Raw genomic sequence first — 25,438 nt, 5'->3', positions numbered from 1 at the left:
AACTTCTTTGGCATGAGTTTGTTTGTAATCCTCGCATTGCAATCGTGGCAGTTGGGCGTGAGCGAGTGCTGTAAAAAGACCCCTGTCAGGTTGAAGATAAAGAAAGGCGACGATTGTCATAATTATCACAAAAGTTACAAGATGATTTTTAGTAAACAATGCACTAAGCGGTTGTGTAGAGACTTATCAGCGAATTCACCTTGTTGTGGTGTCGGCAGTTGCGACGTATTCTGTTGTGCATGTGATGGCGGTTGCCTTCAAGGCGATATTGCTGAGCAACTAGATAAATTGTATGGCAAGAATATCACATTGGTCAAACCCAAACCTAAGAAATCAACAAAAAGTTCAGAAAACCTACAATCTCGGCCAGTCTCAGTTAGTCCTTAACGGATGGCAATTGGTGTTGAATTTGCACTTTTAAATTAAATAAATATATTTTGCTCTTTGTTTTTTGTAGACTGTAGTTTTAATATTTACATTCGTGGATCATTTTAAGAATGATTTAAAATACATTCTATGATTAGTTTAATTTAGTTCATATTTTGACAGCCACTTTTTATAGTTTCTGCTTAGCTTGAAACGTCGTAGGGTTCCCTCTTTACTTAGAGACTGAATGCCAAAAGTAAAATCTTATAAGTTTTTGCTAAACTTTTCATAACTCTGATTTCCACTAACTCTCTTAATTGTTTCCGTTATTTAGAATATTCATTCGTCATGCTCGATGTGTTTGGGTAATCGATAGATTTACTTCGCTTAAGTGAGCAGATATAATTCCTCTTGTCATTTTAGAACATACTTAATTTGTGTAAAAGAGTTTGTGTTATTAAGATGCACTTCATAGGTCTGAGTTTGTTCGTGATCCTCGCATTGCAATCGTGGCAGTTGGGCGAGAGTGAGTGCTGTAAAAAGACCACTGTCAGGTTGAAGATAAAGAAAGGCGACGATTGCCATAATTATCACAAAAGTACCCTGTTCATTTTTCGAAAACAGTGCACCAAACGGTTGTGTAGAGACTTATCAGCAAATTCACCTTGTTGTGGAGTTGGCAGTTGCGACGTATTCTGTTGCAACTGTGATCGCGGCTGCCTTCAAGGCGATATTGCTGAGCAACTAGATAAATTGTATGGCAAGAATATCACATTGGTCAAACCCAAACCTAAAAAGTCAGCAAAAAGTTCAGACGACCTAAGCGACGATCTCAATGAGTCTCAGTTACTCCTGAACTGATTGCAATTGGTGTTGAATTTGCACTTTTAAATAAAATAACTACATTACTTTTTTATTTTGCAAACTCTTCAGCTTTCTCATATTTGAGGATCATTATTGGAATGATGGAATGCATTCTATGATTAGTTTGATTTTGTTTGGTAAAAGAGTTTCTACTTCTAGTTTCTACTTCTAGTTAGAGACTGAATGCCAAAAGTTAAATTTTATGTGTTTTTTTCTGATATCTTCTAACTCTCTTAATTGTTTCCATAATTTAGAACATTCATCCGTCATGCTCGATATGTATGGGTAATAGAGAGATTTGCTTCGCTTAAGTGAGCAGATATAAACCAACTTGATATTATAGAACAGACTTCATTTGAGTAAAAGAGTTTGTGCTATCAAGATGCACTTTGTAGGTCTGAGTTTTTTCGTGATATTCGCATTGCAATCCTGGCAGTTGTGCGTTAGCCAGCCTCTACCTAAAGAAACCCAAGTAGAAGTTGTCTTGTATGGAAAGAATCTTTCAGTGCTGGAAGAACTTGATCCCAAAAAGCACCCAGTAAAACTTGTTTTGTATACCCACAATTTAACAAAGGTCGAGCCTGATCTTAAAAATGATGTGACAACAATAACAACAAACGATCCTGACGAAATCGTTGCTACCTAAGTGGATTCAATTGGAGTCAGACTTGCACTATTAAATAAAATAACTTCTTTTTATCCTTTTATTTTGCAAACTTTGCCGTTTTCTTGAGTACATTTAAAGATCGTTTTTAGAGCGATGAAAAATGAATTTAATTTAGTTCAGATTTTAAAAGACAATTGACATTATTTCACTTAGGAGTCTGAATGCCAAAAGTTAAATTTCCTAATGAGTTTGCTGCACTTTTCATTACTCCCAATTCTCCTAACTCTCTCAATTTTTTCCGCCATTTAGGAAATGCATTCGTCATGTTTGAAATGTTTGGATTCGGCATGCTTGAAAGTATTTTATATAAATCCTCCTGATATTAAAGAACTAACTTCATTTGTGTAATAGACTCGAGTTGCTGTTGAGATGAACTTCATTGGTCTTAGTTTGTTCGTGGTGCTTGCAATGCAATCGTGGCAGTTGGGACACAGCGAGTGCTGCACTAAGACAAATGTCATGTTCGAGATAAAAAAGGGCGACAGTTGTCAAAATTATCACAAGAGTAGCCGCATATTTTATACTAATCATTGCGTCAATCGGTTGTGTGGCGATTTATCAACGAATTCGAACTCGAACTGCTGTGGAGTTGGCACTTGTGATGAATTTTGTTGTAACTGTTATAACGGCTGCAAAAAAGGCGATGTTGGCAAGGAACTGAACAGATTGTATGGCAATAATATCACAATACATTTACCTAAACCTAAAGAAACATTACAAAAAGTTGTCATGTATGGCCAGAATCTCACAGTGCTGGAACCAGTTGATCCCAAAGAGCAACCGGTAGAAATTGTTGTGTATAGCCACAATTTCACTAAAATCGAATCTGATCCTCAAAATGATTCAAAACAACAGACAACAAAAAGTTAAAACGATCAAAGATCCTGACATGATCGTTCAATTGGTGTTGGTTAAATAAAAAACTATATTTTGTTCTTTTATTTTGCAAACTCTGTTGTTTTTTTGGGGTACATTCGAGTATCGTTTTAAGAATGATCTAAATTTGATTCTATGATTATGTTAGATTGATTTAGTTCAGATATTGACTACCCATTTTCATATTATAGTTTTTGTAAAAGAGTTTCCCTGGTTCTCTGTTCACTTAGAAACTGAATGACAAAAGTTAAATTTTCTAATTAGTTTGCTGCACTTTTCTTCTAGTTCTCTCGATATATTTGTAATGTGGAGATCGATTATTTCCGCCGCTTAGATATGGTTATACTGAACTTAATTAGATAATTGATGAATTAGACACACTCGAGAGAAGTTTGATATAAATCCACCTGATATAATAGAACTGGCTTCACTTGTGTGATAGATCTGAGTTGCTGCTGTTAAGATGCACTTTATTGGCCTGAGTTTGTTCGTGATCCTCGCATTGCAATCGTGGCAGTTGGGAAATGGCGACTGCTGCACTAAGACCCGTGTTAAGTTTGAGATAAATGAGAAGAACGGTGATTGCCATGATTATCACAAAAGTAGCAAGATAATTTTTAGTGATAAGTGCACAAATCGGTTGTGTGGCGACTTATCTTCGAATTCGCTCTGTTGTGGAGTTGGCAGTTGCGATGTATTCTGTTGTGGTTGTGATCGCGGCTGCATTAAAGGAGATGTTGGCAAGGAATTTAAGAAAGTGTATGGAAAGAAGATCACATTGATCTCACCTAAACTTGAAAAGGAACCAATAAAAGTTGTTGTTCATGCCTACAATATTACTGTGGAAAAACCTGACGATTGATAGAAGACACCAACGAGCTGGTTGTGACTTGTACTTTTAAATAAAATAACTACAAAGTGTTCTTTTGTGTTGCAAACTCTTGTTTTTTCTTTCATATTTCTCTTGATCGCTTATTCCTCGGTTGAAATATTCATTATGATCATGAAGTTGATGAAAAGGGTGAATTTGCTGAAGAGTTTTAGATTTTTAATCTTTTCAAGAAGAGCAATATGATATCCATTTATATTTTAATATGGGATGTCTAAGTTAACAGCCTATTTTCTGGCAAACCTGAAATGCCACATGGTTTCACTTAGAATCTAAATGTCAAAAGTTAAATCTTTACTTCCGCTTTCTTAGAACTCTTTCGTTTTAGACGTCATATTGAGATCGATTATTTCCTTTATTTAGATAAGGTAACACTCGACACAATTAGGTAATTGATGGGTTATGCATGCTTGACAGAAGTTTGGTATAAATTCACCTGAATTTATTTGTGTAATACACTTTAGTTGCTGCAGTTAAGATGCACTTTATTGGTCTTAGTTTATTTGTGATCCTCGCAATGCAATCGTGGCAGTTGGGTGAGAGCGAGTGCTGTAAAAAGACCATAGTCAAGTTTGATATAAGGAGGAAGGACGATTGTCATAATTATCTGAAAAGCACTCGCATGTTTTTATCCATCACGTGCAAAAATCGGTTGTGTAACGACTTATCAGCGAATTCGATATGTTGTGGAGTTGGCAGCTGCAACGCATTCTGTTGTGAATGTGATGGCGGTTGCCTTAAAGGCGATATTGCCGAGCAAATGGTAAACAAGTTTGGCAAGGATATCACATTGCTTGAACCTAAACCTAAGAAGTCAAAGGAAAGTTCAGACGATCTTGACAATCTAGACGAGGACTCAGCGATTCTCAGTTAGTCCCTTATTGATTGCGGTTGGTATTGGACTTGCACTTTTAAATAAAATAACTATATTTTGTTTTTTTATTTTGTAAACTCTGCCGTTTTCTTCTCAACATTTGAAGATCGTTTTAAGAATGATGTAAAGTGGATTTGATTCAGTTCAGATTTTGACTAATTATTGTCATTATTTTTGTGATGAGTTTCTGTCTAAATTCAAATGTCACATTGTTCCCTCCTCACTTCGGAGTCAGAATACTAATAGTTAAATCTTCTAATGAGTTTGCTGCACTTTTTCTTTTGTCTTAACATCCTTATTTGTTGTAGAAAATGCATTCGTCATGATCGAAATGATTGGATTCTGCATGATTGAGAATAAATTTGTCTAAATTCACTTGTTATTGTAGAACCGGCTTCATTTGTGTTATAGACTTGAGTTGCTGCAGTCAAAATGCACTTCATAGGTCTAAGTTTATTTGTGATCCTCGCAATGCAATCGTGGCAGTTGGGTGAGAGCGTGTGCTGTAAAAAGACCACTGTTATGTTTAATATAGGGTGGAAGGACGATTGTCAGGATTATCTTAAAAGTAGCCGGATCTTTTTATCCATCACGTGTGCCAATAAGTTGTGCAACGACATTGTATCTTCGGATGGCATCTGTTGTGGAGTTGGCGGTTGCGACGTATTCTGTTGTAATTGTTGTGGCGGCTGCATTCAAGGTGATGTTGGCTTGGAACTAGAAAAAATGTTTGGCAAAAATATCACATTGCTTGAACCTAAAACGAAGAAGTCAAGTTCAGACGATATCAGCGACGACCTCAGCGAATCTCAGTTACTTCTTAATTGATTGCAGTTGGTATTGAACTTGCACTTTTAAATAAAATAACTATATTTTGTTTTTTCTTGAGTAGTTCGTACTTCTTGTCATGTAGAATAATCAGAATACTTTTAAGGGTCATTTAAAGTATGAATAGTTCCGATTTGAAGTATTGGGCTACCTTTATTTTGGCATCAACTGTTTGTTATTATCTTCGGTTTTGTTGCTTGTATTGAGCTACTTAACTGCAGCTCTGTTTTCGCTGCATGCACTTGGACTTTACTCCATTAGGTTTTTTGTTCCTACCACACTTCAACTCACTCTCAAAATTCAAATCCGTGCTTCTTTTGACTTTAATGGGTTCGTTGTCCTCTCTGGCTGTGACAATGTAATCTGAAAATTATCGATTGCTTACGTGGTATTGATATTTATTAAAGATCTACTTGCAATGGATTCGGCATGATGCAAATTCAGTTGCAGTTGGAAAAAGTCATTCGGAACACATGAGCAATTAGGAAAACTCTGTTCGACAGCATTAATTGGCATGTGAATAACGCTAGCTAACTGATTCGTTTCAATTTGCTTGTACAATTAACTAAATACTATACAGCTTCGACATCGAAAGTAAATATCATTTGTAAGAGTGGCGCCAGTTGTGAATTATGCAATACAAATGTGTTTCTAATATTCTCTAGTATCTAGAAGGTACGTAGTAAAAATATTATTGTTATTATTATTATATAACAATATTTATTTTGTAGAGATATAGAGTCTATTAAAAATTTCCATGGTTAACAGTCTGTCATATTTTATACATTACAGAACGGTAATATTCTGAAAATATACTGACTAAATATACAGAAAATACTAAAATATACTAAAGTCTATATTTGGTATATCGGTATAATATTATGTTCCGGTATATTTTAACGTAATATTAAATATTGTATTGATATACCAAATATTGCCTTTGGTATATTTTAGTATTTTTTGGTATATTTATTCAGTGAATTTCTTAATGAATACTGTTCGGTTTTGCTTTTATTACTGTAGCTTTCTATCTTCTTTTTTAATCAATCTCATATTAAATTGCTTTTAAAATAATGGAAAGAAATACATCGAATACTCAAATGAGAAAAATTTGAGTTGCTTGCGAGATTCTTCTTATGATATGTTTGGTAGTCGAAATGTAACGATATTGTAGTTTTTTATATAAATTCAACATTTAAAATATTGAATTTGCAATTGAATTGGACAATTTGTTGTGACATTCTAAACGGATTGTTGCCAAGCAGGCAGAACTGTGCCTAGCCACACTTTGGGAGTGCCTGCAAATTGTGAAGCTTATCAAAAAGGCATTCTGAGAATGCTCGATTTGAAGAGCGCTTGCATCAGCGTTATTCCCAGTTGTTGTCAGCTTCTTCTTTCGCCCTTGCCATTTCTCTTGCCATTCACATTGCGGAGTGTGATGTCAATCACGAATCAGTCGAGACCGAGACGCAGACATCGTTACTCGTTTGCATACAAATTACAGATGCAAGTCACATTTGATTGAAAACAATTTGAAATGATATCGCAGTTGTTTGATGGTGATGCTTGCTTGTGTGTGGGTCTGTTCAAGTGGCTCTATTTTATTTTGCAGGTGCGCATTCACCTCGCCTTGTCTCGAAAGAGGGGCAAATCATGTGCTCGCTTTATTGCTTTTACGTGCAAATTGTTTGTGTTTGCCCCATAAACGATATAAACCAAATTTCTTTAACTCAAATTCTCGCTCTTTGCTGAAATCCATGCTGAGCGTTTCATTTCATTTTCAGCTAAAAGCGAACGCATTCCACTCGCTGCTGTTGTTGTTGCTGGCATTGGCATGCAGCTTACTCATGGCTAAAGGTTGCGTTCAGTTCGCTGCACCTCCTCCCCTCACTCCTCCCTTTGGCTCTTTGCTGCATAGCAGAGCTAATCAAAGCATTTGACAGGCTGACCAACACCTGAATAGGCCGCCTTGTTTTGCCTGCTCGCTTGCGCCTGCATTGTGCGCTCTGCCAATATGCAAATAATTACCAATATGAGCCATCAAACGACCACACACACACACACACGCGTACACATACTAAGATGTGGGTGTGTGTCGTTTGCAGTGTTTGCCAATATGATGGCGGACAGGTTGTCGTTGTTGTTGTTGCTGTTGCTGCTGTGAGAGAGCTCTAATTGTTGTCGTGATTGTTGTTGTTCAGTGCGTTGTCGTGGATTGTGAGCTTGTAAATAAGCCTTAATTATTGCTATTGCAGCCATAAAGCCACCACACAATAAACATGCAAATGCAAGCGTGGGCGTGGCATGCGCCTTACTCGCATGTCCGATAAGCCAATTTGTTAGTGTGCGTCTCTCTCTGTGTGTGTGGTAAATGTTACGGCAATGGCAAAAGCGTTAAGCAACATATTTATAGGTATGCAAAGATTATGTAAGAGGCAGTCAAGAAGTAGGCAGCAACCAGCAACCGGCAACCGACAACCAGCAACAGTTGCCCACTTGCAATTGATGCAGTTCAAATGCGCACTCAATTAGCCTTACAAATTGCCACAATTTGCAGCTCGATTTGAATCAATCGCAGTCGCTTGACCAACGTGATTTATTTAAAGCTTCTCTCCGAGATGAATACGCAATACTTATTGGCAAAACTAATGCACCAATTAGTTGCAGGAGTTTGCCTTTTGAATTCTTCACTAGCTTCTTAGCTCTATCTCTATCTTTCGACTGGCCACATCCATTAAAATTACCATGACGAATGCACAAATTTGTTGCAGTTGAGTGACACGATTTCGTTTGTGACTTTCATTTGGTTTTCTAGTGTTTAGCTGTGTGGTTTACTGATTAACAACATGAGATTTCTGTTAACATTTCTTACAATTTACGTGGTGTGGTTGCAACTGCCGCAAGCTGAAGCGAGGAAGAAAGGATACTGCTGTCTGGCAACATTGCTTTGTTACAGCGTCAGATACCCAACACGATGCACTGAGTTTCCCAATGGCAAACAATTATATTACGGCGATCCAACATTGTGCTATAGCGAACTCTGCGGCGGCTTTAAAACTCCGACACCTTGCTGCGGCAAAAAGAATTGCGACTTTTTCTGCTGCAATTGTAAAGAGTGCAGGAAAAATAGGAAAAAGGTTGCTGGCGACTTTCGGGAAATGTATTACGGCAGAGCTCTCAATGTGTTTGAGCGGGCAACTCTCCCTAAGGTAAATACTCGATTATTGAATGATCGACTTAGTCTAGAAATTCATTTATAATTTCGTTTCCAGTTACCTAATAAGCCGCCCATTCCTTTTAAGTGTGAAGATTTTCCACCTCTACCCAATCATTAGCGAGTTTAAAAAGTTGTAAGAGCTAAATGCAATAAATATAATTTCAATCACTTTCTGATAAGCCAATATTTAAAACTTCTCTCCGAGATGAATACGTGATACTTATTGGCGAAACTAATGCACCAATTTGTTGCAGTTGCAGCTAGAACATTTAATTGGAGTTTGCTTTTTAACTCTATCTATATCGTTCTACTGGCCATATCCATTAAAATTACCATGACGAATGCACAAATTTGTTGCAGTTGAGTGACACGATTTCGTTTGTGACTTTCATTTGGTTTTCTAGTGTTTAGCTGTGTGGTTAACTGTTTAACAACATGAGATTTCTGTTAACATTTCTTACAATTTGCATTCAACTCGCTGTGATGTGGTTGCAACTGCCGCAAGCTGAAGCGAAGAAGAGAGGAGTATGCTGTCTGGCAACAATGGTTTGTTACAGCATCAAAACCGATAGACAATGCCATTGGTTTCCCAATGGCTATCGTGTGAATTACCAAGATCCAACATTCTGTTATAGTGAGCTCTGTGGCAGCCTCAAACTTCCGACACCTTGCTGCGGTGTTAGAAGTTGCAACATTTTCTGTTGCAATTGTGACAAGTGCTGGAAATATAATAATCTCGTAGCGATCGACTTTCGGAACAAATATTACGGCAAAGCTTTCAATGTGTTTGAACGCGCATCAATCCCTAAGGTAAATGTTCGATTGTTAAAATATATACTTAGTCTAGAAATTCATTTCTATTTTCGTTTCCAGTTACCTGGTCATGTATACCCCCCCAATCGCCCCAATCTTTTAGGTTAATGCTCGATTGTTGAAATATCTACTTAGTCTAGAAATTCATTTCTATTTTCGATTCCAGTTACCTGGTCATATATACCCCAAAACTGTATAAAATTAAATGTGAAAAATATTAGTCTTAAAAGGCATTTCGAATAAATTCTGTTGCAGTTGAGCAATGTTTTAAAAACACGGTTTAGTATTCGACTGTTTAACAAATTTGGGTAACATGCAGTTCTACATTCTCTTCGAAATCTATCTATAAATTATAGTGTTGAGAGTGTGAAAAGAAGAGGGATTATATTGCAAGGTTACACTCCTCCTTATCAGAGTCAACCAATACAAACTTTGTTCAACATTTTCATGAGGTATACAATTATTATTGTACCAAACTATCTCGAGGTTTCTATGAACTGTTTCCTTGCTGTTTATGCAGTGCTTTCGATGCATTCTGATATAGTAGTTGCAATGCTAACTTACTTTTATAATACTCATGATAATGTTAAGAGCGATTGAAAAAAATATATCGGCAAAATACATTTGCTGGGGGAGATTAAATACTTACACTTACCTTTGGCATTTTAATACCTACTTCTTTAATGGAGTGTGCTCGACTGTGAAATACCCGCTATCCATTTTGAATAAAAGCAAAACATTGCGGTATTTATTTCTAAATTATACGAAATGTATAGCGTTAAATACTAAAATATACCAAACGATATATTTGGTATATTGATATAGTAGTACATTCAAAATATACCATAGAAATTCACCATATGCGAAATTCACTTGAATAAATACCGACTTAATATACTGCAATATACTAAAAGTATACCAATCGCTATATTTAGTATATTGGAAGTGTGCTCGACTGTGAAATACCCGCTATCCATTTTGAATAAAAGCAAAACAGTGCGGTATTTTTTTAAATTATTCAAAAAAATATACCGTTAAATACTAAAATATACCAAACGGTATATTTGGTATATTGATATAGTAATACGTTCAAAATATACCATAGAGTGCGAAATTCATTTTAATGTATACCGAATTAATATACTGCAAAATACTAAAAGTATACTAATCGCTATAAATATATAGCTATATTTAGTATATTGATATAGTACTACACTCAAAATATACCACAGAGTGGTATATTCAGCTAAAGACTTGTGGTAAGTAGGCGTTTTTCCCCATACCCTTCTACCCTATGGACAACGGGGGTTAAAAGTTGTAAGAGCTAAATGCAATTAATAGAATTTGAATCAATTTCGCTAGCTATGACAGCTGAGAGATGTTTGCGAAAAGTTTTTGTGTAGTTAGCAAAGTGTCATCATGCATTTCGTGCTTCGTTTCTTCACAATTTGCATTCTACTTGAATTGATAGTGTTGCAAAGAAGGGACTGTGTTGCAAGTCCACACTGCTCACATTCTACATTAACCATCCAGATAAATGTAACCGTTTTATTGGCTTCAGACAACTCGATGATAATCCCCAATCCTGTTTTGCCCGCCTTTGTGGAAAACTCAAACTTCCGACACCTTGCTGTGGAATAACGTCTCGATCTTGCGATAAGTCTTGCTGTAATTGCAATAAATGCGTTGATTGGAATCTTGATGTTTTTGGCGTTTTCCTAGAGAAGTATTACGGCAAAGTGCATCATCTGAAAGTCGTAACTAAATTAAGTAATGAATAAATCATAAATCAAGAAAAGTATAAGCATAAATACAAAGCTTTCAAATCAAATAACATTGCATATTTATCGAACACTCTCGCAGTGTGAATCACTTGAGTTGGAACAATATCAGATTACAATTGAACTGCTGCCACAATTAATGACTTCTGCCTTCTGACTCAGATAATCGCACGATATTAGTTTACATTCAATTACGCAAACATTTACCTCAAATGGGGCTGACATATGTTAACACACAGCGATGGGAACAGAAGCGTTGACGTTGTCATAATTAGAACGTGCTGCACCACAGTGCACACATAAACGCTCATCAAATCCACTTAAACTCGGTAATGGCTACAGATCGACCCCTTCTCGTTGCCTTCCTTCCATTCCTTCGTCCCTTTGCTGCGTCAATTGGTTTTATTTGCCATCAACTGGCAGCAAAACACGCATACGACTCGTTGCACCGTTGCACAGCAATGCGTGTGTGTGTGTCTGGGTGTGTGTGTGTGTTCGTAGTGTGGCGTTTAAGTGCCGCTTGGCCTAGCCAAAGGTGCAATACGAGCAACGCCTGGCACAGAGGACGATGATAGCCCCCAAAATATGGAATAGAGGGAGTCCTCTGCTGCTCGTTTGTTGGCGCTGTTTGCCTGCGGCTGGGCAAGGGAAGCGAATTTCAGTCGCTTCTCTCTGTACTCCTCTCTGTGTGCCAGTGTGAAGTTGGTGTCCGTGTGATTTTTGCACTGATTTGCGTTTAATTGAATTTTGCGCTTGACACAGATGCTGTTTGCTGCCCTGCCCAAAGTCACACACGCAACGCTCTGCTCTCTGCTCGACTCGAAGTGGAGTCATCAATTTGCCAAACTCATTTAATCAAACGGAGATTGGGGCCTACTTATAATGATTACGAATTGCCACTAAACGGGAGGGACATAAATCAAGGCGACTCCTAGAGACTGGTCAATGAACCAGCGTAAAAGAAGTCGAAAGAAATGCTAAAGACAAACTCGGAATATGTTCGTTGTTGGAGGGCAATTTCTCCACTGTCTGAGTATCTGGCTATCGGTCTATAACCATTAATGATGTGGCCCACAAGCCGCCGATACTCGCACACACGAGTACGTGCCTCAATGCCGCAGTTGAAAATGTAGATGGAGTTGCCACTGACTGTGGCAGACAGTGTCTGAGAGTGAGTCCTGGGGGCAGTCCTAGGCCTAGGCGAGCGAAAGAGGCATCCAGTGAAAACAGTGCAAGAAATGCGCGAAGCGGAAACAACTTAATGACGCGCGGCGCTAATGGTTCACTTAAGCACCCACATAAGTTTACCGCTCTCACTCGCTCTCTTGCTCTCTGGTTGGACAAAAACAAAGCGACAAAAAATACAAAACGAAAGAGCAAAAAAAAAAGAAGAAAACATAGCTCCAATTTGCACATGCAAAAGCAACGTTTGAATACGCTTATAAAGAAGTAAATAAAGTGAGAAGCTGTTAAGAAATATAACAAATAACCAAATTAGTATAGGAATAGTTAGCAAAGAGAGACTTGTAAATGGAAAAGAATAATAGTTCGTTAAAATGCATATACATATTTAACTAGAAATGAAAAATAGGTAGGTAATATTAATGTTTGTAAAATTTGAGTGAAAGAGTAGATATATTTATGAAAATGTAACTGCAATAACTACCAAAGTAAAACACTTTTTTTTAGAAAAATTAAAGTTTATTTTGTTCCTTCAAAAAACAATGTTTTATCAAAACGCGGAATTTCTTTTTTTCACAATATTCGAAGTAACTTCGCTTAAGATGCTATAATTGACAAATTAATGGTCCGATGTAGGGACGATTTAAATTTATAACTGAAAAGTAGAATTCCGTTTAAAAAGTATTTTTAGGATTCATATTATTTGGTAGGATTTATATTAATATAATATATGATAATATGATAGATATATAATCGACATATAAGCACAAATTAGAGAGAGATTAACTTACATTTTAAAAAATTCTGTTTGATTGTTCCCTCGATATTCTTACTATGAAATGCGCTTTGTCTAAGAGCTCTCTGCTTTGTTACATAATCATCCAGAAAAGTATTTCACTCCTAACAAAAGTGTATGAAAAAAAAAGAGAAAAAACTTGCAAAACCCTGAAGCCCCTCCTTTAACTTTACTACTTTTTTCAACACTGCTCCGGTTTTTTATTTTTGCCTTGCCTCAACACATTTTAGAGGCGTCGCAGAGCAGAGCAGAGGAGAGGATAGGAGAGGGGAGAGTTAGAAGTGCTTCTTGTGGGTTGTTCGACACCAAGAGCAACACCAACAACCAACACTCCGTGTTGTCGTTTTGCCCGCCAAAATCAGCGTGTCCCCTTCCTCTACACATGCTGTGCGTACTTCAGTGCTTGGCCTGGTCTGGTCTGCCTACTCCCCGCCTTCCCTCCCCCGTAGTCACCCCTTGGATTTGCTCTGCTTCACTGACGTCGCACAGTAATAATTTCTCGCTAATGGTGTCCTAAATTGTCAAGAAATATGGAACCATTTGAATGTGGCCTCCCCTCAACGCTCTCTACACAGTGTGAGAGCATGTGGGTGTGCCAAATACATATACACATACTCGTGTGTGTGTGTGTGTGTGTGTGTGTTACAAGTATATGAAATGCTGTTGCTGAGTGCGCGGCTTTTAGTTCGTTTGTGTTTTTGACTTCCGGTTAGCCATTCGGCCAGAAATGTCTTTGTTTTCTATTTCGACTTCTTTTACAAAGCACATCGGGGCGAAGGGGAAGTGGGCGTGTCACAGGCATGGGGCGTGTGGGCGTGAAGTTGGCCCTGTTTTTGACATCTGAAAGTGCAGCATGAGTGGGAAGAAAAGTCTTGAAGGTGGAAACTGACTTGAAATGTAGTTTAAAATAAATACTAAATGGAATTTAATATTGAATGCAGCAGATCAACACATCAATGATTTAAAGCACTTGTTGCATACTTCTTACGTTATTCGGGCTTACGTTACGGCTACGTTATGCTTACGTATCATTCATTCAGTGGAAAAGAAAGAAATCATTGTTATCGCCTCTTTGTCTCAGAGCTTTGCTGTGTGGTAAATACCCTCAAAGATGACACCGCATTCATCTCCAGAGATGAACAGAGAAAAGCAGAAAGAACAGAGTGCGGCAAAGGGAGGGAGAGAGGGGACTGCGAGGAGTGTGTTGAAGCGTTTATGCCAACACAGACGTAAAAAATCTGCTACTTATAAATTATGTTTATTTATTTATTATATTTTTGAAACAGCTGCGCTCAACTACGCAGCGTTTTGTCGTCGTCGTCATCGTCGTCGTCCTCTTCTTCATTTTTTTTTTTGCCCGTCCGACTGTCAGCGAATATCCTGCAGGACTGCAGGACAACCGCCGGACTGCTGGCATAACAATGCTTTCGCTTTTGGCTGCTGCGTCCTTAACGTTTCTTCTGCTTTCACTTCTCGTCTCGTCTCGTCTAGCTGTTTTTTTTTTTCATAAATCTGTAAAGAAAGAAAGATGAAAAAATACGTTGTACAAATGTTGTTGACAGCGGACAAAACGGACAATGGACAACAGACAACAGGACAGCGGAGCAAAGAACTTCACAAAGGACATAACAGAGCGTAGAACATCGAGCGTAGAGCGTAGAGAGAGCGAAGACAAGGGACAGTCCTTGAACGCAGCAAGAACGTGGATACACTCCTCAAGCTGGCCATTTAGTTAGTGTCTGCGTGCGTAAAAAATAAAATAAGACGAGGGTAGCCCCAATTTGGCTGCCCAAGCTGGCTGAAGATTCGAAATTGCGGTAGTTTGAATGGACCCTCGAGGCGTTTATTGGGCATTTGTTGCTAATAATGCCATCGATGTGACACACTCACTCGCCAAACACTCGGACCTAGAACTACGTACATACATACATACATACATATATAGTATATATAATACCCAGAGGGTCGGAGAACAACTGACTTCAGCTTCAACTGACAATGCAAAGCTGCCACATAACTCAATGGACTGGCATCAGTTAATTAGCTCAACATCTATTCAACTGAATGCCAATAATGCAAATTGAACACAAAGCCAAGAAACACTTAAATTGTCGCAACTAAATCCTAGTTGAATCTATTAATATTAAAGTGTTTGCAAGCACTTCAAAATTGTTATTTAGTTTTTCTTTTTACACACGCTACCCAAAAAGTAGAATGGAATTATAACTTTGTGCTTCTAGGAAATGTAGGTAACAAGCAGAGGAAGGCAACAACCGAGACGATATAGCCATGTCCCTTTGTCCATCCGTATGAACATTTATATTTATAGGCTATATGATTCCTGAATTTGGTAGTAATCAGATGCAAATTTTAGAAGTAAAGAATAATAATAATAATAGAGAATAATTAAGAAAATACTTTTGTATGGGGTAAAATACCTACTTACTATCGTTCTTAGTTGGTTTGGCTGACAATGTGGTATATTTTGCACATTATGGTATATTTTGAATGTTATAATATTTACTATATTTGGTATATTTTGCACTCGATGGTATATTTTCAATGTGATATATACCAAAAATATACAAAGTATTTGCGCTCTATGGTATATTTTGAATGTAGTACTATGCAAATATACCAAATATATCCATTGGTATATTTTCAATATTTTTGCGGTATATTAATTGGGTATATTTTACAATCTATACCACACTGTTTTGCATTTATTCCTAATGGGTATATTTACAATATTTTGTGGTATATTAATTTGGTATATTTTACAATTTATACCGCACTGTTTTGCTTTTATTCCTATTTCATACTCGAGCACACTCGACTGTACCTTTGATACTTTTTTTTATATATTTAGCAAGCATTTCTAAATGTAATTGGTTTAGTTTTTCTTTTTATAATTCAAATAAATTGTCTTCAATGACTAAATAAGTTCAACTTTAAAGTAAGATCATATTTACAGCTTCACACTTAGTGCGCTTTGTTTGACTCTCATTTAAATCGAACTTGGAAATATTTTACAATCTCAGTAGTCTTGCCTGGCATCGTTGTCAATATTAAAAGTATTTCTAAAATATAAATTTCAACATCTCTCTTATAGAAATGGATATCAAGAATATGCTGATTCTATCGCCAACGACTTTGACGTTTCAAGCACCGTTTCCATTCTACCAGAAGCGTCAGCTGAGTCTGCTCAATCTGAGCGAGAAGATAATGGTCTACTCCATTGAGGTGGACAATCCGAAGCTCTTCGAAGTGATGCCTTTGAGAGGTGTTCTAAACACATACGCCACCATTGAGTTGGCCATTTTGATGAAGCCAGTGACGGGAAATCTGCCAGCCAGCAGACTGACTGTGAAATACATGGAGAAACCAGAGAACTATTTAGAGAGTCTGCCACAGAATTGGAGTGGAGCATATACAACTCAAGTGGATATGTTGCTGATGAATTATGTGGCTGATGAGAAAGACTTGAAGAACATGGCAGTTGATGGCGATGGCAGTCCCGATTTGGATGATCTGATCAAGCGTTTGCAACGCTATAAACCTGTGTGCACCAACTGCTGCCTGAAGCGCAATAATCCAAAGGCAAACGAATCCAAGTCTAGACTAAGACAGCTCTTTTGGCCACTTTGCCTGGCTGCTTTATCAGTCGGAGGTTTGTAAATTGAATGAATGAGTGAAAAAGTACCTTAAATATTATTTCTTTGTTGCAGTTATTGTTGCCCATCAATGTGTGGTTGCGTGGTCTGATGACAGTGCCAACAAGATCTTTTAAATGTGCCACAAAGGAGAAGAAAGAGGAGGACGAGGAGGACGACAACAATGCAAACCAATTATTGAATTATGCAAATAGAAAACAAAGCCACAGGCAACGGCAACGTCTCTGCTCTGCTTTGGTTTGCTGATAAATCAATCATACGCGCCGTTGGCTGCGGCTTTAAATCAACTTACCGGTTGTCTGGCTGATTAACTCGACTGCTATTTAACCCACACACACGCACATCATACAAACACACACACACACACGATGTGAGTATACACTTATGTTGCGATTTATTTATAAGGCAATTATTGCCACAATTAATTTCTAATTGCATTCTAGACGCGTTTTGACCATGTTGCTGTTGCTGTTGCTCTTGGCATTGCAACTTTAATTAATTTGAGCTGTCATTGTCTTGGCTTCTTGCTTTATGGGGCCAATTAACATTTTGTGTATGTGTGTGTGGGCCAACTCAATTCAATTTGCAGCCATTTGTGCTATCAAAATCGCCATGCAAATCTTCCAGCCAAATTGAACCCCCGAGGTTTGCCACTAACGATCTCTGTCCTGTGCTGGGTTGATGGCTAGGCCAATTCATATTTATTTTATACAGTTTGCACACAAAAATGGGGCAGAGGACATCAGCAAATGCAGCCAAGTATCCCAAATGGCTGCTTTGCTTTTTTTTTCATTTCTCTCTCTGGTGTCGCTATTATAATAAGTCCACAGTGAATGCAGACAGAAGCGAAAGGATAACAGAGCAATGGATAGACAGCATCTTCCTCTCTAATGATGCTGAGTGCAAATGCCATAATGAGCAATTCCTTCAGATTGTTGTTGTCTCAGGTGAGGCAGCTTTAAAAGAGGCAACGGCAAATCATTGAACGAAATTCAATTTTGTGGCCTCAATTTATGGCGCAGAGAGAGAGAGAAAGAAAGAGAAGGCCACAGTCTGTGCTGTCCATTTGATGCACTCTTCTTCTCGTTGTTGTTGTTCCGCTTTATCACAGTCTGAATTTATGTGACATAAGGAAGTCCGAAACAGAAGAACCCTCCGTCTTCTCTCTTCTCTTTTTGCCCTCCTCAGTCAGTCACTTGATTGTATTGAGAAATGAATGAAATTAGAATGTCTGATGGCATTTTGAATTGGATTTCGGCGTTTGTTTTTTGCTCCCCTTCCCCTCTCTCTCTCTGTTTGTTGTCTCCCTTTTGCTTCCTCGTTTTGGGTTTTCTGTTTAGCCTGGCCTTTTTGTATATTCTCCTTGTTTGCTGGCCAATTTCAGGCGACACCACAAGACAGACCACAAAATGGCGTACACTCGCCTCTTGTCCTCTTTGCCTCAGCTCTGCGGTAGTCCTCCCTCCCTTGCCCCCCTTTTTTGGCTTGTCCCATTGCCTTTGATTGCTGTTGCATGTCAAAATGAAAATATTTTGTTGTAACTACACTAAAAGAAAGCAAACAAAATTGTAAATGAAACAACTTTGCGCCAACTTAAATGCCGTTTTCGTAGTCACAAATAATATGAAGGATTTATATATAATATATTTTGTTTTAGATTTCAATTCATTTTAAATATTTATTAAGTGAAGAAACTGTACAATTTAATTAGTACTCAACACAGGAATAGTAAATGAAAATTAAACCAAGTACGATTTTGTTTTAGAAATTCTAAATTTAAAATTGTTGACAAAACCTGTTTGTCAGCTGTATTTTGTTGCGGTGCAACACAGTCGAAAAGTTAAAGTTTTTGAAGCGATACGCTACAATGTCATAAAACATTATTGACATTTCAATTGCAGAGCATTTTTAGTGTGTCTGAAACTGAAGTCAGAGTACGATAACGATATTTCTTGATGGCATTTTTGTTGCTGCTTCGTTGCTGCTGTTGCTGCTGCTGCATGTGGTTAAATAATTTGATGTCTGTGTTGTCACGCCGTTTCTTTTAAGCAGCCCGCGGGCACGCTTACCCCGCTCTCATCCCTCCCCTTGTGGCTCATTAAATTGTTGAGACAAAATGTTATTTAAGGCGACGGCCAAGTGGTTTGTTGTTTGCTTGCCCTCATGACCAGGCTTGTGTTTTGCTTTTGTTTTGAAGCACGGAGCACGCATAAAACCTGGGCAACAGCCGCAAATACAAGACAAGTTTGTGCTGTTGTTCTTGTTGTTGTTGTTGATGTTTTTGGCCAAAAGTTTTACGAGCTTATCCAGAAGAATAAAAGCGACGACGAGCATGATGAAAAACATACAAAAACACGTGCCAATAAGGTTGACTGCAACATCAACAACAACAACAACACACAAACGTTGCGAGAATTAAAACATGCGCCAGACAGACGGCCAAGAAGATAGCAGACTTGGCCAAAAGCAGCTGCTTGGCGGGTCACGATAGGCGCTCCCGCTTCAGGTGGAAGAAAAAAAAAAGTTATAAGGTGCCAAAGGCCGTAAAAGATGCAATCAAAATCAAACTGATTTGTCTCCGGGGAGCATTGCCAACTTTTATGTTTACGAGAGCCAGAGTCATAGAAACTTCAAAATGCATAAGAGGCTTAATGTCAACGACTAAAAGATACCCTAGAAAGGAGACTAAGCTATGAAGTTAGTATTTCAAATTTAATCTAAATAAAAGACGGATTGAATTTCTTAATAATTTGATCAATAATTTTCTATATAAAATACCGATTGAATCTTTTGACTGTCAATACAATTTGAAAGTGAAAGTTATTTACTTTACAGGGTATCTAATGAAATAGTTTACAAGCAATGCAATGCTCTTTGCGGAAGGCATTAGAATAGCTGCAGACAGGAAAGTAGAGGCTACGCCCGTTGGACTGGCTTTAATTAGACAGTCGTGAACTCGGTTAAGTTATGACTCGACAGACGGCAGACTTTGGTGGTTCCTTCACTGTGGCAATGGCCTCGGGTCGAGTCGTGAAATTTATGCGTTAAAATTGCATAATTTGCACTCACACACAAATACATAGAAGATTGTGCGGGTTGGCGAGGGGAACACTAAAAGTTTGCACATAAATTTAAGAGTCAAGGTAAGAGGGCAAACTTTTGACTGCTGTTGCTGCTGCCCCCATTTGCTGCATGCCACACTCCTCCACTGCTTCTGCTTCATATTGAATTAAACACTTTGTGTGTGTTGCTCTACTTATTGCCGCCTCCGAAGTGTCTCTTGATGCCAGCAATCTGTGGGATGCGCTCGCCCACAAACACGTACATACAACTAAACTGAGATACAAACTCACACATACACATTAAGAGATGTGTATACACACTATAGATACTCGTACGATTCGTTTTTAATTTCCTGTTTCAGTTGCTGTTTCAGCTCCAGCTCCTCCGATTGCTGTCGGCTTCAGTCTGCTCTGCTCTTTTATCGACGAGGCCCCCAAAAAGCCTGTCGCTATATTTTCCCCCCAATTGCAAATATAGCCAAATTTTTTGTAGTATTTGTTTTCCTCGTTGTTGTTGTTGTTGTTAGTGTTGTTGCTGTGGCATTTTAAGTGAATTTTTTGTTTGCCACGCGGCTTTCTCGTTGCCTGCCGCCTCTCTAATAGTTTTTACTGCAACTTTATTTAGTGCTCTGTCTATGACATCCCCAACGCTAGACTCTCTCCTCTCTCTTTCTCTGGTTCTTCTAGCATTTCGGTGCCGTTCATTTCCATTCAATTTTCCCTGTTTCTCACTTTTCTCTTTCGTTTTTTATTTGCACCATTTTTGAACATTTTGCAATGAATTTCACTCCGTCCGTCCGCTGTCTGAATGTCGCTTTGTCTGCCGGCGTTTTTATGAAGATAAAAAGCTCAACGAATCTGCAATGGCAACGGAAACGGCATTGGCATTGGTCTAGGCCATGGCTCTGCAACGCTTATGTCCGACTACCAACTACCGCCTGTGGCTAATGGGGCGTATGCCCTTAGCCTCTCTCTTTCAGCCAGCCAAAAATCGCAACAAAAAAAAGAGGGAAGGAGAAGTGCAACGCGGAGTTTGTTTTGCTGGAATTGCAATAATTGTTTATTGACAACAATGGATTTAAATTGTTATCGGCGTCAGCTGCGAAACAATTATGAATGCTCAACGCAAGAGCGAATGGAGTGAACGAACTGAATTGAGTGTGATTGAATTTCTCAAATTTTGAACTTGACAATTCAATTGGTTACATCCTGAAAAGCAACGAAAATATCTAAAGGGTGCAATTTTATCAGCTATATAGAGATAGGAACCTTATCGACAATTTTCTACAAATTTTCTGTATTTTGTTTTAGCAAAGAATTTAATAATTTATAATTATAAAATATATAAAATTTGGTTTTTATTTCTTTCATTTACAGCACTCTATGGTAAAAGCTTCTATAGGATAATGAAGATTGTAAAGAATGCCACATTAATGCAGCATCTACTTGAAGAAAACTTTCTAATGGCAACTTAATATACAACGCGTCGAATACAGGAAATACCTAAATAATTAACTATAGCAATATTAATTTTATTTGTAATTGTAAAACTAAAAGTAAATACAATTAAAATAAAATTATACAATTATACATATGTATACGCAATTAAATATTTAAAGATACATGTAATTATTTAAACTTAAGCAATCTTGCGAGATTGCATTTTGAAATAAATGTAATAATTTTGAATTTTAATGGATTTTCTTTTTTGGAGCCTGGCATCAAATTTGAAATTGGCGCCCAACAATTAAATTTTTTGTTGCATACTTTGAGGGTGCGTCATAGACAGTTTTTTAAAAAATGGCTACATCTCGGCCATATCCTGTCGGATTTTTAAAGGACACATATTGCTAGGATCGCAAGGACCAACTCTATCGAGTGGCATCAAAAAAACATGGGGTCATCTAAGAATCCAACACTTGGAATTTTTTCGTTCGCGGCTTAAGGAAACAAGTTAAAAATTGCCAAGTGCAGGATATCTCAGGAACTACAAGGACGATTTGAATGTCCTTTGGCAGGATCATAGGGCTTTTGAAGAGATTTCGTTTGACACACGGCCCGTAAGGATCAGACAGGATACGGCCGAGATATACGCTATTTTCTTTATTCAAAAAAGTCCTTGTAACTTGGCTGTTTGCAGGACATTCGTCCTTTTTAGTATGCCAATCAATTTTTATTGGTTAGAGTTATCCTTATGCCAAAGGACATCGCGATCGTCCTTCAAATGACCGAGACACGGTAGGAATTCGCATTTTTTGCCAATTTTTCTATGCCCACCCCTTGTAAAAATTTGAAGTCCTTTTTTTTGGAAAAATCCTTAGAATCCTTGAATGCCAATCGATAGTCCTAGATGGCCTGATTACAAAAAGGTAAGTCTTGCTAAGATCCCTAAATAATTGGCCGAGCTATGGCTAATAAACAAAACAATTTGAAATTCGCGCCAACAAAATTCAAAATTTTTGTAGCATACTTTGAGGGTGCGCCATGGATAGATAGTGTTTCGAAAAATGGTTATATCTCGGCCATATCCTGTCAGATTTTCAAAGGACACATATTGCTAGGATCACAAGGACTAACTCTGTCGATTGGCATCAAAAAAGTATGGGGTCCTCTAAGGATTGAACACTTGCAATTTTTTCGTCAAAAGCTCAAGAAAAAAAGTTAAAATTTGCCAAGTGCAGGATATCTCAGGAACTACAAGGACGATTTGAATGTCCTTTGGCAGGATCATAGGGCTTTTGAAGAGATTTCGTTTGACACACGGCCCGTAAGGATCAGACAGGATACGGCCGAGATATACGCTATTTTCTGTATTCAAAAAAGTCCTTGTAACTTGGCTGTTTGCAGGACATTCGTCCTTTTTAGTATGCCAATCAATTTTTATTGGTTAGAGTTATCCTTATGCCAAAGGACATCGCGATCGTCCTTCAAATGACCGAGACACGGTAGGAATTCGCATTTTTTGCCAATTTTTCTATGCCCACCCCTTGTAAAAATTTGAAGTTCTTTTTTTAGAATGATCCTTAGAATCCTTGAATGCCAATCGATAGTCCTGGTTAGCCTGATTACAAAAAGGTAAGTCTTGCTGAGATTCATAACGATTTGGCAGAGATATGACAAAAAAACCAAACAGTAATTTTGAATTTGGCGCCGCAAAAATTAAATTTTTTGTTGCATACTTTGAGGGTGAGCCATTGTTAGTTTTTCGAAAAATGACTATATCTCGGCCATATCCTGTCGGATTTTTAAAGGACACATATTGCTAGGATCGCAAGGACCAACTCTATTGAGTGGCATCAAAAAAACATGGGGTCCTCTAAGGATTGAACACTTGCAATTTTTTCGTCCGAGGTTCAAGAGGAAAGGTTAAAATTTGCCAAGTGCAGGATATCTCAGGAACTACGAGGACGATTTGAATGTCCTTTGGTAGGATCATAGAGCTCACAAAAAGATTTCGTTTGACACATGACCCGTACGGATCAGACAGGATACGGCCGAGATATACGCTATTTTCTGTATTTAAAAAAGTCATTTTAACTTGGCCGTTTGCAGGACATTCGTCCTTTTGATTATGTCAATGCCTTTGTATTTATAAAAGCTATCCTTATGCCAAAGGACATCGCGATCGTCCTTTAAATGACCGAGATACGGTAGGATTTCGAATTTTTTGCCTTGTAAAAATTTGACGTCCATTTTTTGGAAAGATTATTAGAGACCTTAAATGAGACCTTAAGACTGGCTCCAGATTCGATGATGCTTTCGCTAGCCTTTCCTTCGATTTTATTTCGAATCGATCTTAGAAGTAGCTGACCATATGGCGTTTTACTTGTACCGCTAATCCGTGCTAGGATTTCCTCCACATTGGTTATAAAGGTTGTAAAGGTTTTGGATTACCAACGTATACAGGTAAAAAACGAATTGCGTCAGGTATCTTCAGTGATGATAGGACATCAAGTTGATTAACATTTTGCTCTCCTTGATCTGACGTATTCTGATGAAGAAGACGTAGATGATTGATCTTCTTGTCTTGTTACGATGGCCTCTATATTCTAGGATACACTGGTGTTGTTTCCAGATCGACTCCTGATATTTGGAATACGGTCTTTTGCTCCTCTCATGGTAGCTACTATCTGTTAATTAGTATTTACTATAAGTAAAGAATATATATTTTATATTTCAAATGTACGTGTAACAAAACCAAGGTACGTATATAGATATATTGTTGTATCTGGTACTTAAATTGCACCTAAATATTATATATTATATACAAATATCGTTTCGAACATGTTTCAACTACACGTTAAAAGGTTTGACCACATATAATTGCCCTTAGTCTGTGAGTCACACTGAAACACAAAACTAACTGCAACTATATCAAACATGTTTCAGGACACGCTCGATCGGTTTGAGCACGTATTGTTGTTCTTAGTATGTGAGTTGCACTGAAACAAAAAACTAACTGCAACTTTCTCAAACGTCTTCCACGAAACGTTCGATAGGCTTGAACATATATTGTTGTTTTGCGCGTCACAACGCATCGATTTTTGTTGTATAAATTAATTTATTACTGTTATTTAAATGCGCTTTCACAGCGTTTGAAAATAGAAGAGGGCGATCTTTTCGATTCCGGTTAACCTCGATAGCTCTTAACTAGTAAACAGTGATTTCTTAAAAAATACCAAATATCTCATTAAGTGTAACTTACAAAATACCAATATATCACATTAAGTGTAACCAACTTATAATTCTGAATATCTACATTTTGGTATACGTTTCGTGTTTAAATAGCATATTCTTGAATCTCCGCTTTCGGTCACCCTGGTCCGACATGGTCAGCTGCTGCGTAGCACACACAAAATATAATTCGACGACTGTTCGTACGGAAAAGAACTTCCCGATTCTGTCTTCTCTTTTGTCGTTTTTATAACTATTGTTCCCGATTGTGTACAGTCGGATCGTGCCTCTTCGAGTTTGTCGTAGACTCTACATCTCGTGCAAGATGATTTTGCAAAAACTTGTATTGTTTTTGTTATTTTATTTCGGTAAAAATTTCAATAATTAAATGTGGTATTCGTTCACTTTCATTTCCTTACATTTCAGCAAATTGCAATAAAATACATTTTTTTGCCTCAATACGTAGTGACCCATGTTTGACCCTTGGAAATCGTCCGCGACCATCACTGGAGGTACCGAGTAGTACATTTATGTATGGCGGTGATCTGTTTACAGCCACTCGACATCATATAATACCACTTTCTACTTTGCGGAGTTTTTTCAATGCTGCAACACAAAATGCGAGATTACCTTCTCCAATCGGAGTATACTTGTACGATCGTTTACGTTCAATCATATCCCAAATTTCTTCTGCAGGAACAACTATACAAAACCTTCCTTCTACTGTAAGTAGTATATTGCCTATCGAATTGGATGTAACTGAAGAAATGTATGTGGCATTATTATGGATGCCAGGAAATATATTTCTTGGACCTGTACCTCATCTGCGAATTGATGATCCTGGTGAAGAGTTTGAACTAATGTCGTCTGAAATA

At 37.8% G+C, this 25,438-nt stretch overlaps 3 protein-coding genes across 5 annotated transcripts in view; all 3 read left to right on the top strand.

The window, feature by feature from the left end:
* Positions 1-21,488, top strand: part of LOC132791589 (uncharacterized) — a 58,928-nt gene extending 37,440 nt beyond the window's left edge. The window contains exons 3-5 of one of the 3 annotated variants that reach the window (XM_060800576.1): positions 16,280-16,823; positions 16,882-17,197; positions 21,267-21,488. In XM_060800576.1, the coding sequence (XP_060656559.1) occupies positions 16,280-16,823; positions 16,882-16,943 (606 nt within the window). In that variant the 3' untranslated portion in view covers positions 16,944-17,197; positions 21,267-21,488. Of the gene's footprint in view, positions 1-16,194; positions 16,824-16,881; positions 17,265-21,266 lie in introns of those variants that run through there. The other 2 variants (XM_060800593.1, XM_060800582.1) reach the window with 2 other exon arrangements.
* On the top strand, positions 4,113-4,551 carry LOC132798378 (protein Diedel-like). The gene has a single exon (XM_060810205.1). The coding sequence runs from the start codon at positions 4,141-4,143 to the stop codon at positions 4,534-4,536; it is 396 nt and encodes a 131-aa protein (XP_060666188.1). The 5' UTR covers positions 4,113-4,140; the 3' UTR covers positions 4,537-4,551.
* On the top strand, positions 8,153-8,749 carry LOC132795293 (uncharacterized). The gene is made up of 2 exons (XM_060805950.1): positions 8,153-8,573; positions 8,637-8,749. Exons 1-2 carry the CDS (start codon positions 8,211-8,213, stop codon positions 8,697-8,699), a joined length of 426 nt encoding a protein of 141 aa, XP_060661933.1. The 5' UTR covers positions 8,153-8,210; the 3' UTR covers positions 8,700-8,749.
* Positions 21,489-25,438: the final 3,950 nt, after the last annotated feature.

The sequence above is a fragment of the Drosophila nasuta genome, chromosome 2L (genome assembly GCF_023558535.2).
Source record: "Drosophila nasuta strain 15112-1781.00 chromosome 2L, ASM2355853v1, whole genome shotgun sequence".
Lineage (NCBI taxonomy): Eukaryota > Metazoa > Arthropoda > Insecta > Diptera > Drosophilidae > Drosophila > Drosophila nasuta.
This window is presented reverse-complemented; position numbering and strand designations above follow the sequence as displayed.